This window comes from Danio rerio, chromosome 23 (genome assembly GCF_052040795.2).
Source record: "Danio rerio strain M-AB ecotype USA chromosome 23, GRCz13ab, whole genome shotgun sequence".
Classification (NCBI taxonomy): domain Eukaryota; kingdom Metazoa; phylum Chordata; class Actinopteri; order Cypriniformes; family Danionidae; genus Danio; species Danio rerio.
Window position 1 is genome coordinate 27,707,672 of NC_141043.1, and position 18,147 is coordinate 27,725,818.

Genomic DNA, 18,147 nt, shown 5'->3' on the forward strand with positions numbered 1-18,147 from the left:
ATCAGCGTAAAATATAACCTTATTAATAATGGTTTATTTCTTTTCATTATTAATAGTATAGTATTAACTATCACACAGCACGCTGTTAGGTACTATTATTTTTTATTTAAGATATTGTCGCAAAAATTACAGTTCTGTAACCACAATTTTTGACTAAATACACTTATTTAGGGGTTTTTCATCTTTAATAGTCGGGACAGTGAAGTGGGGACAAGAATGATCGACAATGAACCTCGATCCAGTCATCAAACTTGGTTTGCCAAGCTAATAGGCTATTGACTCCGATAGCATTTATTTATTTATTTTTTTTTTGTACTTTTGATCAAATACATGCTGTGTTTCGGATATCACAACATTCAAAATACACATTTCATTTTAGAATTAAAGATGTCTCTTGGTTATTTAGTTGTCAAAAGTAGCAAATTGAACATAGCGTATGGACCCTTCGCTGTGTTAAAACGAAAAAGTGGTAAGTAAATAACAGCTCTAATGTTTTGTTTTTTACTGAGTATGTTGCTCAAATCTATCTGGTAATCTCACATTCCATCCTTCCTTCATTCACCAACAAGACCCCAGGATACTTGAACTCCTCCACCTGAGGAAAAACATCATCTGCAAATATAGAGATGAAATCCTGTGGTCCTAGAAAGGATATAGATCTGGTCCAGTGTTCCAAGACCCAGACAAAAAATAATTGAATCTGAGGTTTTACCTTGAGCAAGATTCCCCCCTCCAGTTCCCTGGCAGAGATTTTCCCAGGTGAGCCTAAAGAGTGTGATCCATCTATAGTTGCAAAACACCCTCTGGTGCTTTTTCTTAGAAAGGGGGACCACCATCCCAGATGCACAGATGTTCAGCACCAATGCAGCCAATGTACTGGTCTGTTGTGATGAAGGTCAATTGAAATTGCTACTCTCCCCTGTGGTCAATTGGCTTTGGTTCTTGTAGGACAAGGTCTTCAATACAAGCAGCAATACTTTGCAGGGTGCACGCTTAGGTGCGGAGCTCTGTCACCCGGAAGGAGCTTGTAGTAGATCCACTCTTTCCCATTGAGGGGAGCCAGATAAAGTGGCCTTGACATCAGTTTCCGATGCCTTATGGATGCCTACCTAGGGCAGTGTTAAGGGCTTGCCCTACCACAACAAAGTTTCCAGGGAAGACCCAGGACATCCTTGAAGGTCTGTGTCTCCTGGCTTGCCTGGGAACGCCTTAGGATACCCCGTAGGAGCTGGAGGAAGTGTCTGGGGAGAAGGAAGTTTGGAGCTTCTTGATGAAACTGCTGCAACTTTAACCCGGTCTCAGATAAGTGGTTGATAAGGGATAAATGAGTGTGTTTATACATACATGAAAGTAATAATTACAAAAAAAAGCCTTTACAAAAATGCCTTTATTTTTATTTTTATTTCTTTTTCTTAATTTTATTTTGATTTATTTTCTTACAATTAATTTATTATTTACAATTTTACTAGTGGAGAAAAGGTTCTTTAACCAAATAGTTCTTGTAACACTTTAAAAAGTAAAAAAGACATGACTTGTAAATCAGTTAAAATTTGTTAAATTAAAATGTATAAACGTTTTACAAAAAAGTAAATTACCTGTTGAGAGAGTATTGACAGCCTTTGTTGTTGAAACTTGAGCTCCAAAATCCATGTAAACTCTTTTCACAAGACTGTGAGGATGTTTCAGTGGTCATTAGTCTTGTTAATAATCATCCAAGGTGTTTCTAATGCAGTGTATAAGGGTGGGACAGTAGATTTGATATTGTTCTCTCTTCTGTTATCAGTCTCACATTCTTTTTCCTTTTTTGCAAGTTGAAAAAAAAACACTACTGTGAATTTTTTCGTTTGTCATTTGAGCAAAGTGCAAAGCAATAGAATACTGTGAATGTGAAAAAGAGCTATTAGGTGCTTTGACCGTTTACAGATTATAAAAAAAGGTGGGAAAAAGAACCCTAAACTCTAACCTGAATAACCATTTCAGCAGTCCTCAGGATAATACAGTTCTAAATTGAACTTCTACTATCATGTTATGAACCTTTTTATTTATTTATTTAGTTATTTTTTAGAATGTAAGGTCCATTGTTAACTGAAAGGGTTTTTGTATTAAACCTGTATGCCTCTTCTTCCCTGTAGAAAATGCCCTTTGTTTTTCCTGTCTACATAGTAGCATTCCACTGAGGTCAAAGCTAAAGATAAAAAGACAGTTAATGAAGCTCCATCTTGATATAATGTGAGCTGTGAGCGCTCTCTACAATGACTAAATATACAGAAAAGCAGCTGTTCAGAAAGCAATCATTCATTCATTAATTTTCTTGTCGGCTTAGTCCCTTTATTAATCCGGGGTCACCACAGCAGAATGAACTGCCAACTTATCCAGCAAGTTTTTACGCAGCGGACGCCCTTCCAGCCACAACCCATCTCTGGGAAACATCCACAGACACATTCACACACTTACACTCATGGACAATTTATCTTACCCAATTCACCTGTACCGCATGTCTTTGGACTGTGGGGGAAACCGGAGCACCCAGAGGAAACCCACGTGAAGGCAGGGAGAACATGGAAACTCCTCAACGAAATGCCAACTGAGCCGAGGTTCGAACCAGCAACTCAGCAACCTTCTTGCTGTGAGGCAACAGCACTACCTACTGCGCCACTGCCTCGCCAGAAAGCGATCAGTTAGTCAAAATAATTTGAAGTATAGAAAGCATTTCCACAAGCAAATTAAAATGATTGATTTGTATAATGTGTTTTCACAGTAAAAATCATAATATTTCCTTACAGCTCACTCTGTTTGTATATTTAAAGAGCAACAATGTTGTGACTTTTGTAGATCCATTATTAGGCTTTTGACTGATCTTCCTCAGCCCTTTGTAAAACCTTAAAGTACCATCTTTGACCTGCCTCCAAAAAGCTCATTAAGCCAATAAGGTAACCCTAGAACCTGCCCTACCCCAAAAGGACAACTTAATTGTTGTGTTTTTTATAAGGTTACAATTCTGGATTGGTGCCTTGAACAAGAACGGGGCGTAATTAGAACCTGCTCCTTAAAACTGGAGCAACTTTGGTGTACATTTCAAGACAAGAAAACAAACATGAAAACTGATCAGACTTGAACATGATCAATAAACAGATTGTCAGTTTCCATGTTTATGTTTATTACATAATATAAATTATATATTTTACATATTTATTATGTCATATTATAGTGTGTAGCCTTCATGTGGTTTGAGTGGTAGAGCACAGACAAACAATGCCAAGTCTATGGGTTGGATTTCCATGATCAATGTGTGCATTTAATGCAATTTAAGTGCCAAACATGGGTTTGGTATGAAATATAAGGCCAAAGCTCCAAAAGTATCAAAATGTTTATAAGGAGCATGTGACGGTTTGAGGACACAGGCACTTGAGACTTCAGACAGCTATGAGATAGAGTTGTATTAGTTGCATTTTTGTGCTGGTGTTGCCGCCTTTATATTTCCCTTTTTAAGTCTACAAGCTTTTAAGGTATGCTCACCAAAGCTGCACTTGTTTGATAAAAACAGCAATATTGTTAATATTATTTTAATTTATTTTCAAATGTGATTTATTTTAGTGATTTAAAAGTGATTACTTCTGTGTCACAAGATCTTTCACAAACCCTTTTAAAATGCTGATATCAAATGATTCTTATTCTAAATTTAGAAAATAAATAGGTAGTGGTTAAAGCATCAAGTTCAGGTCACTGATGATTGCATACAGAACAGCCACAGGCTCTGCTACCTCCACTTCTTTCTACAAGTCCGCACCCCCTCCAGCAGCTTGGCTGTGGTCAGTAAGTGAGCATTACCTAATGGTGCCAACACAGAGAGGATATAGATTACTTTCCAGGACCTTTTCATTCACTGGTGCATGATCTTCCCAATCCTATGCAGATGGATAAATCCCTGGCAATGATGATAAATAAAAACTCATCTCTTCCATGAGCACTTCATAATAATTTTGCTTCTCACCACTTCCCTACTCCCTCCATGTCTAGCAAGATTTTTCAAACAATGTCAGAAACTTTGTATTAGTTGCTTTTTTTGTAAGCATTGCCTCTTTATGATGGGTTGCTTGATGCCCTCCTTGTGTGTAAGCATCTGCTGTTAATGTTATTGTTTTATGCTTAATAAGCCAATTACCTCCTTGATCCATATACACATCTAAAGTACAAACTGAACCACTGGGAAAAGAAAAAAAAACTTTAGAAGTTATTATTAATTCTAGTGATGACGAGTTGAATTTTTAGCATCAGCATCATTTTAGCATCTTAAATGTCATATGATCCATCAGAAAAAGCTGATTTACTCTACAAAAAAACAACTTTATTTTAAATTATAATATAACTGTTGTGATTTTTTTATTAGTTTCAAATTCATAAATTAGAAATACTAAACCAGAATAATTGTTATTTAAAAAAGCTGAGGTGCTTAATATATATATTTTTTGTGGAAACCATTATCTATATTTTGAATTTAGTAATAAAAAGAAAGCTCAAAATAGAACATTGGTCACATTTGATCTATTTACATATGTCTTACTTAAAAAAAATATATATTACATAAAACAAATTTGTAAAACACTCATACAGTTAAAAATTAGGTTCTGTGTTTGCTCATATGACTTATTTAAAATGAGCTGCAAATGACCCAGTTCTTGAGTTTTTTTGGGGGCAACTTAATTGTTTCATGTTCACTCAACTTAAATTTTTGAAAAACTATCAAGTTAACTTAATTTCTACATGTTGTGTTAACACAATTCGATTGTGTGGAGCCTATAGCATCTTTTACAGTCTTTTACACACAAAAGAATTTCAAGTGGCGCGCTGGTTCAAGCCTCCACTGGGTCAGTTGGCATTTCTTTGTGGAGTTAACATGTTCTCCCTGTGTTTGCGTGGGTTTCCTCAGGGTGCTCCGGTTTCCCCCACAGTCCAATAACATGCACTAAAGGTGAATTGGCTAAATTGGCCATAGTATATATGTGTGAATGAGAGTGTATGGGTGTTTCCCAGTGAAGGGTTGTGGCTGGAAGGGCATCTGCTGTGTTAAACTGTGTTAAAATTTGCTGGACAAGTTGGCGGTTCATTCCCCAGATTAATAAAGGGATTTAGCCGAAAAGAAAATTAATGAATAACACAAGAATTTCAATCCCACAAACTTCAGAACTCACTTTATCTCCTTTATACATATCAATAACCAGTGAACAGGACATAAGCTAAAGTTAATCCTGCTTGCAGCCCCCCATCCTCAATGACTTGAAGTCCGTGGACTCAGTGACCCAAATGCCTGTACTCAACAAGAGCAGTGCCCAGATTGACCAAATCTGAGGTTTTTGTAAGCTTGAACTCAAGTCTGGAGCCATGTGATTTGCAGGAAGGGGAAAGAGACCCCCTCCCACAATCACTCTGTCTCTCTCTCCCCCGACCAAAAACCTGCCCCTGAGTGGCCCCTGCCAGGCTCTGTTTCCAGGAAAGGGGCCTAGTGGACAGGCGCAGGGGCCTGCGTCAGGGAGAGCCTGGCTCATTGAGAAAAACAAAAACAGAGAGGGGCGGTGGGAAGACTCTCCCTCCTTACATAACAGTCTCTAGCAGAAAAAAGCTGCTCGTTTTACCACCACCAGTACCATACTAGAAACCCGTCTGTCTGCTCTGTGCTCAACGCCACACCCTGTAGTACGACTCTGCTTGGATTTTCATCATTTGGAATGGTTTTGTTTGTTGGACAGAAAGGAGTCTCTTAGTGCTTTTAATAATGAATGATGCTCATTATACACATCAGAGTGTGCAAGTGATATGTATGTGTAATGCGTGCTTACATTTTTAATGCGCTGCACCCGTTTTAGGATGATAGCAAGTAGTAGCTGGAGGATAAAATGAACGTATTTTGCAAGGCATATGTGCAAAGAACATGTAGTAACATTCAGCAGGGTCTTCGAGTTCGCTTGTGATGCTCATACCAACAGTGTATGAATTTTGACGCCGTTCTGCCTCCTTGTGGTTACACGAAAAACTTCAGGAAATGGAAAATAATAGATCAATTATTGTGTGAAGGTGCTTTTACTTTATAAACTATGAACTACACTGTTTCAATTTACTGTGATCCTACATGTGAAGCTGCTTTGACACAATCTACATTGTAAAAGCGCTATACAAATAAAGGTGAATTGAATTGAATAAAGGACGAAATCTGCAGAAACAATAGGCTAAACAAATAAATACGCAAATATATAACTAAATGAGCAAATAAATCCAATAAATAAATAAATAAATAAATAAATAAACATCTATACAAAATCCACAAATTCCAGCATAAATAAATATTCATTCATTCATTTTCCCTTCGGCTTAGTCCATTTACTAATCTGGGGTCACCACAGCGAAATGAACCGTGAACTAATCCAGCATATGTTTTACGCAGCGGATGCCCTTCTAGATGCAAGCCATATAACTAAATATAAAAACACATACATACATAAATAAATAAATATATCCCTTTAATCCAGGGTCACCACAGCAGAATGAACCATCAACTTATCCAGCTTATCCATGCAAACTCCACACAGAAACACCAGCTGAGCCAAGGATCAAACCAGTGACCCAGCAACCTTCTTGCTGTGAGGCAACAGCACTACCTACTGCGCCACTGCCTCACCTCTCTCTCTCTCTCTCTATATATATATATATATATATATATATATATATATATATATATATATATATATATATATATATATATATATATATATATATATATATATATATATATATATATATATATATATATATATATATATATATATATATATATATATATATATATATATATATATATATATATATATAGAGGTGAGGCAGTGGCGCAGTAGGTAGTGCTGCTGCCTCACAGCAAGAAGGTTATATATATATATATATATATATATATATATATATATATATATATATATATATAATTATAAAGGTTATATATATAACTCTCGATACATTTACTCATTTTATTTTAATATATTTGTATATTGATTTATTTATTGTTTTTGTAGGTTTTGCCCTCCATATTTAATGTTTTGCAAATGAAGAACACAGCAAGCAAGAGCCTGTAATGTGCATAACACACAATACTCAGTGTAAGTTAATACAATAAACAGGATAAAGAAACGGTAACTTCCATTGGCCACACCAGCGCATGATTACATTTTATTAAAAACTGCAGTGCACTGTTTTGTTGTATGTCATGTTATATGCTTGAGTTCATTAAAACTAAATGTAAAATATTTAAATAATAATGATTATATAGTTATTATCTATGGTGTCTATCCTTAAGGTCTTCATTTTATATGACCTTAATGTATCGTTCATTTCCGTAATGTGTATGTCTTTTTTTTTAGTAGAAAAACAGTTCCAGCCAAAACAAAAGTTGAGAATTATTGAAGTAAAAAGCTAACTTTGGCGGGGGGTGACCTGTCTCTTTTGTAGTATAAAAATGCAAACATTACAATTGTTATTGTTGAAGAGGATGTGATGTGTTTTGTCTCATTCCAAACAGGAACTGAAGCAGACACATATAGCCTATCAGCAAGAACTACAACAATATAAGAATAAATAGTCATTGGCAATTTAGTCAGTCATTGAGAAGACATGAAGAGAGATACGGATGATTATATTAAAATTTAATTACTCTAATTTGCAAACATTAATCGGAAACTTGTGTAATTTGCAGAAGTGCAATTTAATCATTTCTTCAGCATATACATGAATTTGTCCCATCCCAAGCTCATTTGTCCTATTTTGATTGCTATGCCACAATAAATTGTGAAAATAACCATTAAACAGGCTTTAAGACCAAGTGGAATCCTCTTTTGGCTGTTGTTTCAGCGTTACTGAAGAAAGTTGAATTTGCTGGCCAGTTTGTGTTTGCCTACTAAATGACAATAGGCTAGTTTAATTTAAAACATGAACAGAACCCTTTTTTCCTGATGATATATGATGTAATACATTTGTATTTGAAAAAGAAGTATTATTTTCACATTTTTTTCTTCAAAATCTTTAGGAAATGTTTTTGGTACATCAAAAGGTGTGGTTGATGACCATCTGACTAGCTAATCCAGCAAATAATAGTGCCTAAAAAGTATTTAAACCTCATAATTAGATAGAAAATGAGGCTAATAACTGCAAAAGAACAAAAAGGAACCACCCTTTCACCAGGCTGGCAACGGGCCTGACATAAAACCAAAACTAGAGCTCAAATATATATACAGACAGTCAGTAGCACACATTAGCCTTATTTCTTGAAGCAGTTGTGTATTTTAATAAAACTTTATTCTCATATCCAGAAAATACATATAGCGGTCGTTTCATTTTTCATTGTCATTCACAAAAAAAAAAATCTATTTTAATTGAAAACAAGTAGAATCCTCTTAATCTATTTCTCGTTTAAATAAAATTATTTTTAGGCATTTTTTTTTTTTTTACAAGAACTCAAACAGTTGATAATGGAGAAATATCTGTGCCTGAAAGAGACTTCTGAGGTAACAGCAAACTGCATGTTTAAAAGCAAAAAACAAACAAATACGAAAGAAAACATTCATGCTATATACAATTATGACCTCAACAAACTGTGAGTAATGGGCTTCTTAAAATGCTTCAATGTGCAAATAGGTCACATCTGGACGGAGTAATTATCCCTCTCAAAGAATAGACTTTTGACGACTTTGCGTTTAAAGTTTTAATGCAATCTCAATTAGAAGTGCTAAATATGTTTAACACCAAATTACCAGCCCAAATCATTTGACTGTATTGCAATCTTTGGAAATAACACATTTTAAGCTCAAAGCCTAATCTCAAAAATCAACCCACCCAACATGAGAATGCATCAATATATTATGGCACTCAAAATAACTACATTATTTACATTAATTCATTTTTTTAATCAATTCCACGATAACACACCCTTACCAATTCCTCATATACAGACATTTCTCTTAATTATAAACACTCCAAAACTAATGAAAGTGACAGTGTCTAAAATTAATTATACTGGGGTCATATGGAAATCACAACGTCTTAATAGTCTCATACCTGTGCACAGCAATATTACAGAAGTTTTTGTGGCTTGCGGGATTTTACATTTGCAAATATTTCCATATGCACCTGTTGATCCCATTTCGGGAAGCAAGCAAAGGCCAACATTGTCACTTGCGACACTTCAGTGAAATATACATGCATTTCTTATTTATAAAGACTTGAGGAACTCCTAAAACTCCTCATGTACGTTACGAGCGTAGTCCATGAGTTTGCTGCCTGTAAAATACTCGCTGTATTTTAGGATCTCTTCTAGTTCCAGGTTGTGGTTCTGGTTTTCATCGGCCACAGCGATCATCTGCTTGGCCTCATTCAGAGCGTTGTGCTCATTCATAGGGTCCATGTATTCCTGTGGAGCCGAGCAGAGACAATATCAGATATCCATTCAAATGGCATGTGATAAAAGTGTGGTTAATGGTTAAACCAACCTCCAGCTCATCCATGGTTACAATCGTATCATGGTTTGCGTCAATAACTTCTTCAAACTCTTTCTTCCTTTCACGAACCCAGTCGTCATCGATGTCCTGGGCCTGCTGATTCTCCACAGTTCCCATGGGGAGGGAGATGAATTCAGCAAGAGTCAACTTTCCATCTCCATCTTGATCTGTTTAGGAAATTAAAACAGAGTTTAGTCAAGTCGAGTCACCTTTCTTTAATTGTACTTTATGGCCAAAGTATACTTTGGGTTTTTATGCATGTGCTAGAGTATTGGTGTGCTCCACTTGATGCAGATTTCATTATCAGCACAGTACATGTACAGCCTAATTTTTCTAACTGCACTTTGAATAGTTTTTCTATTACTTAAAGTCTGGAACCAGAATTCGCTGGAGACTTTTATTTTAGTCTGATGACAAGGGTTCCCACTTTAAGCCAAATATCAAATTCCCTGACTTTCACAGATAAAAAGCAGAATTTCCATGACATACAATGAAAAAAAAAAGGTGCTTATATATTAATAATAACATTTAAAAAATAATACAAATATTAGCTTGAATATTATTTAGTATATTTGCAAGCAGTGGGTATTAGTTACCTGTAAGGTAAATACATTTAAATAAATGTTTACGTTAATGTCTTTTCAGTTTCTTTTTTTAACCAACACGCACTGAATTTTAGCAGCAAGAAGCTACGATATAGATTACTGAGCTGAAGCTTGACTACAAAATTAAATCGCAAATCAAAAATCACAATATTTGTAAAAAAAAAAACAAACAAAAAAACCCAAACATCACAATTAGATATTTTCCGCAAGTCGCACAGACTTCCTTGCAACAATGTGAACTTTTTTCAATTTCTGAGGTATGAACTGTTTGCGTGGCTGTGAAGTGCTCCTCTTCCATATTTGATAGGTCAGTTTTACAAAGTTTACATTTAGCTTTTCTGTCGTCAACTTCTTACCCAGTCTTTGAAGTAATCATTTTAAAGTCAAAGCTCTAAAATACAAGGTATATTGACCTGTGGAAATCCTGGATGATGCATTTCCAACTGAACTGGGGTGGGGTTTTATAACTTGCATGGATTAATTGTTCACATTAAGACTAACAAAAAAGGTAAAAATCTCAAAATCACTCAGAATACAAATAGAACCTTATTTTAAAATGGCGAAGTGAATTCAGCTTCGGGTAGTTTGGTGTAGGTTCAGTTCAGTTTAATAATAGTGTAAAGTTCATCAATTATTAACCACTCAATTCAGCTATGAGCAGCTCTATAAAAAGAAAATAGTGTCATTATTCAGCTTGAGCTAGTTCAATGTTAATTTAATTCAGTGTTGCAAAATTCTATGCATTCCAATTTGAAATAATTTTGCTATAAGCGGCTGTTGACATATCGCAGCTTTTGTGCGCACAACTTTGTTAATTCCAAGAGGCACACGGTTTGGAATATTGGGCACAAGCGGCCTAACACACTCATGTATTCCAGGTGCACCTAGTTGAAAACATCTCAATTTTTCAGAATGCCGCAAGCGCACCGCATGTCACAAGTCAAGCACTGACTGATACATTTAGCTAGACTAATTACTTCAGACAAACAAAGAACACCGAAACACTGCAGTGCTTTTTAATTTTTTTTCCCCAGAAAAAAAACTTGTATCAGAGCTGCAGAAATGATTTGTCAGCTCTGAGAAAACGCTTAATGGTTACCTAGCAACAACAGACAACAATGGAGCTCAAAAAATGGTGAAGAACGCAACACATACTTTCTACACACTTTTAGATGTGATATGTTAACAGCCATTAAAGCTGCTCCACAGAATATTACTGTATGCAAAAAAAAATAAAAAATACATACATAGAGTAGCAACTACAAATGATTTGAAATTGGAATTGCAACAAAGTCTATGTGGTATGGCATTAGACTTGTCACTTCACTGCGTTTGTCAAAAATGGCAAAAACAGTAATGTGTCCATTGTATGTGTGTGCACTTCAAAATGAAGAATTTTGGTAGTAGGAAAAGAAATACAATGAAAGCCAATGGGTACCATCAACAGTCTGGAAAATAGACAATGCAAATCAATTGTTACCATGAGTAAATGGGTGAATAAATCACTTTAGGAATCACAAGACATGTGAGGGCATGTCTTGGGTAGGAAGTTCATATTCCCATGCTTACCAAGATCTCGGACAATCTCCTTGACCATGTATCTGAGCATGCCTCTGCTGTGCTCCGGGTGCAGAAACGAGAGGAACTCCTCTTCATTCAGCAGCTGGTCAGCAGGAGGATTATCAGCCTGAAACCAGCGGTCTTTCAAGCTCTCTAAAACCTCCTGAGCTGAAGTGAGGCCAGACATGTTATTCATTAGAAAAAAACTACAACTAGTACTACATCATATCATACATATACATCATGACGTACTTTCTTCATCCACTTTCAGTTCTTCATTATTTTTGATCTTTTCAGCCACTTCCTTTTCATTGAGACCTTTGCTGGCCAAAAACTTCACACGGTATTCGTCCCATGTCACAAGTCCTGAGAGCAGATTCAGTTAAAACTTCCCCATCATTTCACCAAAAGCAGTCAAAATTATTTATAATAAAAAAACAACAACAACATTGCAGAAATCCAATATTGCATCCTTTAAAAACATATATATAATTATAATTTTTATAAATATATATAACCACCCACTTACCATCCCCATCAGGGTCTACAGCACGGAAACTAAGCTTGTTTTCTCTAACAGCTTCTTGAAAATGTTCTTCTGTTTTCTCCATGATCCAGCGCTGCATTTCCTTAGCACTGACACTTCTGTCTTTATTTATATCCACCCTATAAAACAGAAAGTGAAGATCTGATGATGGCCCTACAGGTACAACGAACAACTAAACTTTCAAATTCCTGCAATAAGTTAAGAAAATAACTTACAAAAATGGTTCAAAAATTAGTAGTCCAAATTTATGTGTTAGGGAACAATATTAAATAAAAATTTCAAAAACAGCAAAAATCATGAGAAAGAATTTTTTTTTTAAAAATATTCTTATATTTTGTTGAAAAATTGTAGGTTGTATTTTTTATTTGCAATATTTTGCATGAATTTAATTGTATTATCTTTACATTTCTAAAGATGTTCTGTGACTAAAATTTTATTTATAAAAATATAAATATTAATAAATATATCTGTTTAATAAATCTGTTTTGTTCAAATGTAACAATATATATTACCCATAACCACTGAGAAATAGATAAAAATAACAATTTTCAAAATGGGGTGTACTCATTTATGCTGAGCACTGTAGATGTTACAATTAACTTAAGCATTTCATTTCTTAAGCAACTCCCCTAGTCTTCTGTCTGAATGAAGACTGAAAATGACACACCTCTCAGGCATTTTGGACTTTACTAATCGTAAAACCTGCCAATCAACATCGTGCCTTGCATATTTTTCTGATATGGCAAGCTGTTTTACCTGAATGTACATAATCAAAAAAGTATTTCAGAACTTCTTTTACCTCAGAAAATACTTCATTGCTAGAAATGACTGACATCCAAGCACGTCATAAACATATCTAATTGTTTCCAGAACTTTGTACGTACTTGGTGAAGATTTCAATGAGCTTTTTCCTGTTCCTTCTTGGCTCTGAATCCTCCTCGAACTCCTCCATCTCCTTCCCTAGAAACACCTCCTGATGAAAGTCTTTATTGAGGTGACCGTCCATCTCCATCTTCACACCGTTCAGGTGATCAGGTGGAAGGATCTCATTGTCCTCCTTACTGTTAGGCTGTTTGCCTTTTAATGCTGATATATTTGCTGGCCTGCCCTGAACATTTAACGCCAGCATCACAAATACTGCCAAAGTTGATGCACATAAGCAACTAAGCTGGGATCTTCTCCAGTTAAACATGGTTTTACAGCTTGAGTGTCAGAATTTGATGTAGAAACTACAAAAAAAAAAAGAAAAAAAAAGAAAGAAAAGGTTACCCAGAAGCATGAGTAGACTTTACAATGTTCAATGAGATTGTGGATGAAATAAATCGTACCCAAGACTAATCTGTTCACTAATTTCAAAGGGACTTTGTGATTAAGAAACCAGCTTGAATAGCTAAAACCAGTAAATCAGTTATGTGAGAGGGAATGAGTCTATACTACTTAATAAATTGACACAACTGTAGTCTTTACCATTTAGGTCATCCAGAGTCAACTACTACTGAATATGAATCAGCATATGTTTGACAACACCTGTCCGAAGGAAAAAAGATGACACTTATGAATGAAAAATAATTAACAATTTACCTACCCGTTTGTTTAAAAGGTCTCTCCCACAAATGAACTGTCAGATGAATGAACAGCAGTTAATGGCCTGTTGTATATGAAGCAGTAAGTGACTGTTTATGTGCGGCTCAACGCGCAGTTCCTGGACACGTCGCCACTCGAGACCACTAGAGAGCTTTATGGCCCTGAAAGTAACGTCCTCCCTATGTGGACTCAGATAACACACATAAACTCACGCTGGACAGACCGATAACCGCAAGAATCTCCACAGACTGACAGCAGACGGGCGTTCAGGAAAGAAACATTGCTACGTTGTCAGATGGCGCGTCTTCTTCTTGTGTTATATGAGGTGAGTTCGACACATACAGCTCATATCGCCATCTACTGCACCAGAAGATGAATGCTTATGAAGTGTACAGTGTAACAAATATCTTTTCATCTTTTATATCATGTTTTTTTTAATCTTGTCTCTGATCATCAGTGGTTTCCTTTTTGCACAATGTTTTCACAAATGCAGGCTCGTTGAAATGTAATGGCTAGAGAAGCTTGTATAACACAGACATATTTATAACACTGTAAAACCCAACCGTCAACTTCATCAAATTAAATGAGTGTAGTTAACTCAAAATTTACTGAAAGTTAATTCTACTCATTTAAAAAGAGTTTTGAACTTAGTGTTAAAGGGAGTTAATTAAATACCTTATTACTTCAGCTTAAATGGAGTAAGTTCACAGTACTCATATAATATTTTTTTTAACTCGTTTGTTGCATTCGGTTTTCTCAAATGGTTTGAGTTACCATAACTTTTCGGGTTTTACAGTGTAAAACCCAAAAAGTTAAGGTAACTCAAACCATTTGAGGAAACTGATTGCAACAAACCATTTAAGTTCAAAAACTGTACCTAATGAGTGCTGTGATTGTAATCCATTTGAGTAAATGAAGCAATTTGAGCACAGTAAAACCTGATAAATGAAGAGAAATCAAACCAACTGAGTACTGTAAAACCTAATATATTAAGGCAACTCAAACCATTTTATTTAAAAACTAATCTATGAGTAGTGTGAACTTCTTCCATTTAAGTTGAAGTAATGAGGAATTTAATTAGCTCATTACCTTCAACAACGATTCAACAAAACTCTTTTCAAATGAGTAGAATTACCTTTCACAAAATTTTGAGTTATTTACACTCATTTCATTTGATAAAGTTGACCATTGGGTTTTACAGTGTAGCGTAAGAAGCAAGGCATTTTTTAATCAAACAGGTTTATAGGGGGGAAACATGCAGTCTCTAATTTAAAAGAAAAAAAAACAATAGAAATAATCACAGAAGTTTGTAATGTTTCATAAAAATTCAGTTAAAGTCATTACAAACCAACAGGTTTAAAACATAAACAAATACATATTAATGTTTTTTGTGTTTTGGGACTTTTTCCAAATAGGATTAATTGGTTTTGACATAACACCAATAGAAGGCAAAAAAGACTAAAAAAATAATTTTTTTAATACATAGAGACACACTGGAACTATACAGTTACCTTTAAAAACAATATAATATTCACTTTATTAAATCAATAAATTATGTGATGGTAACTTAAAACATATGTGATTGTTACTATTGTTGTAAAACCCCAAAAACCTACAGAATTTTATTAGTATATTCATTCATTTTCCTTCGGCTCAGTCCCTTTATTAATCTGGGGTCACCACAGCAGAATGAACCGCCAATTTATCTAATAACATCAATACACATTAATTCACTCTCATTCACTTTGGCCAATTTAGTTTATTCAATTCACCTATGTCTTTGGACTGTGGGAAAATTGAAATTTTGGGAATCTGGATCACCTGGAGGAAACCCATGCAAACACAGGGAGAGTCACTGTATTGCCTTATTGGTATATTATATATTATGATATCACTATATTATTATATTGATAGTATAGTATGTTGGTTAATATGCCATTTCCCCATGTGCTTTAGGTAATGTTCATCAAATGCACACGTCAGAATGCTGCTAGAATTAGTAGGCTGTTTGGGTACTTATTGGGTACTAATTTTTATTTATTTATTTTTTCAGATAGGCTACTGTTGATTCAGACAATATTCAGATGACACATTTAACATATTATTAATTGGGGAAGTATGTTTGAGGCAGCACGGTGGCGCAGTGGGTGGCACAATCTCCTCACAGAAAGAAGGTTGCTGGTTTGAGCACCGGCCGGGTCAGCTGGCATTTCTGTGTGGAGTTTGCATGTTCTCCCTGTGTTCACATGGGTTTCCTCCGGGTGTTCCGGTTTCCCCCACAAGTATAAAAACATGTGGTATAGGTGAGCTGGGTAAGCTAAATGGATGTTTCCCAGTAAAGGGTTGCAGCTGGAAGGGCATCCGCCTCGTAAAATATATGCTGGATGAGATGCCGATTCATTCCGCTGCGGCAACCCCAGATTAAAAAAGGGACCAAGCCGAAGAGAATATTAAGCCGAAGAGAATGAATGAATGAATAAATGTTTGGACAGCAATACAGACAACTCATTTAGCACTAGCACTTATCTTTATGTCATCTAAATCCTACAGTTTGCTTAACCCTTTGAGTTCTACTTGGTTTACTCCAAATTTTCATTTCTGGCATGGGAGGCTAGTACACTAACAAGGATGTCCATTCAACTAGTGTTCCTCAACATCAGGAGATTGAAATTTATCTTCTTAGCTTCTACTAGTTAGCTTACGTTAATATCAAACCTATAATTGATTCAGACTCAAGTTCTACAACCAGAAAATTGCCCAAAGCATCTAACTCTTTCCACAATCTTGTCTTCTCACAATAAAGTGAATTTGGCCATCACTTACCAAAGTTAAAGACACACACGTAGATTGCCATACATATATAATAACACATGTACATTGTCATATAAATCAACATATAACAGTACTTATCAGACCCAGTGATTTTCCTTTGGTGCAAGTCACTTTCCAATGCTTGCTTGCATGTCCTTTAGATGGCATGCCCTTTGTAGAAGTGCTTTTTTACTGTAGATGACTCTTGTTCACCAGGCTGTATGATTGCTGGTCTGCTGCTTGCAGAGGAATGCACTTTTTGTTGTGTCTATCCATAATCATCATTAAACCTTTCAGTGGCTTATGGCATAGCAGACCTTCTGCTGGCTTGGACCAGATGCAGAACACTCTTTGACGCACATGCATTAATGAGCTTTTATCACACTGTAGGCAGCTTGTAGATTGTCCTCCTTGGACCACTGTAGTAATTTTTACCACTGCTGCCTGTAAGCAACCTACAAGCCATCAGATGATTTGACTCAGTTGTCTTGCCATAGCAAGTTGTCAGTTGAGACAAGGTTAGTCAGACCTTTTTATAACTGCACATGTGAATTGATTGTATATTTTACCATCTAATCTATCAAGACCTTAATATGTGCCTCGTTAGGAGATGTCAAAAATACCACATTCAAAAGCAAAGCATACACAAGTATTGGCAAAAATACATTGAAATGTATTAAATACCTCAATTTTACATGTATCAAAATAAACTCAAAATACAGCAGCCACAAATGTATCAAAATAAAATACTGTATTTTGCATTTTGAAAATGCTGCAAAATACTTTTACCAGGGAGCATGACATTTCTTCGCAAACCTTCCATATTCAATCAGTCCCTTTACCGTTAAAGTGAAGTACACAATAATTGACAGCAGCAACGTTTCTCTGAGCAAGTTTAAGTCAGCTTGTCCGCACCTTGTTGACCTCTCCTATGAGACAAAAACACCTGAATAGGTATTCATAAACCTTTGTTTCTGTTTGAACACGAAAGTCACTGGTTTGTGTCCCGGCTGGGTCAGTTGCCAATATTTTTAGCATACATTTTGTACAAATTTTATACAGAAAGTCCTGTCTTGAAGAGGATGTCTTTAATCACTGTAAAACACCATATAATGCAGATTATGAGCTGGAACATAGTATCTCTTTATTGTGTTTCCATCATTTGCGTGGCCATTAAAATTGACACCATCTCTTAACAGCCTTATATTTTAAATGGGTGATATATGAAGAGGTTATTTACATTTTTTGTACACATAATTCTTTTAAATTAATTTAAACTTTGACATCTTTAGTCAGACATGTCCTCTTCATTTGAGCACCAGCAGATTAACTAGTGGCATTTAAAACTCCCAATGAAGTATCGCAGAAATCGCCACTGTGGAATTTATTTTAATATTGTTAATGTCTTATTTTCTTGGCATCTACATTAGCAATCCATCATAAACTACTATTATATGTGCAGTATACTCTTTCTCCCAAGAGTTGTTCAGTTCTTATGGAAGAGTGTCAA

The 18,147-nt window shown here is 35.4% G+C and overlaps 2 protein-coding genes and 1 long non-coding RNA gene across 3 annotated transcripts in view; 1 reads left to right on the plus strand and 2 right to left on the minus strand.

Moving 5' to 3' along the window:
* Positions 1 to 85: 85 nt before the first annotated feature.
* Positions 86 to 2,231, minus strand: LOC147831303 (uncharacterized). The gene is made up of 2 exons (XR_015523623.1): positions 1,596 to 2,231; positions 86 to 1,241 (listed from the first exon to the last, which is right to left on the minus strand). It is a non-coding gene; the product is annotated as an uncharacterized LOC147831303 (long non-coding RNA).
* A 6,065-nt stretch (positions 2,232 to 8,296) lies between these two features.
* Positions 8,297 to 14,160, minus strand: sdf4 (stromal cell derived factor 4). The gene is given in 7 exon segments (NM_213087.2): positions 8,297 to 9,442; positions 9,522 to 9,697; positions 11,705 to 11,863; positions 11,948 to 12,061; positions 12,225 to 12,361; positions 13,127 to 13,471; positions 13,828 to 14,160. Coding segments are annotated over 6 exon segments (1,071 nt in total). The 5' UTR covers positions 13,435 to 13,471; positions 13,828 to 14,160; the 3' UTR covers positions 8,297 to 9,265.
* c1qtnf12 (C1q and TNF related 12) overlaps positions 13,926 to 18,147 on the plus strand; it is a 49,966-nt gene continuing 45,744 nt past the window's right edge. Inside the window, exon 1 of the mRNA XM_087306214.1 lies at positions 13,926 to 14,151. Within this exon, the coding sequence (XP_087162340.1) occupies positions 14,122 to 14,151 (30 nt within the window). The 5' untranslated portion in view covers positions 13,926 to 14,121. The remainder of the gene's footprint in view (positions 14,152 to 18,147) is intronic.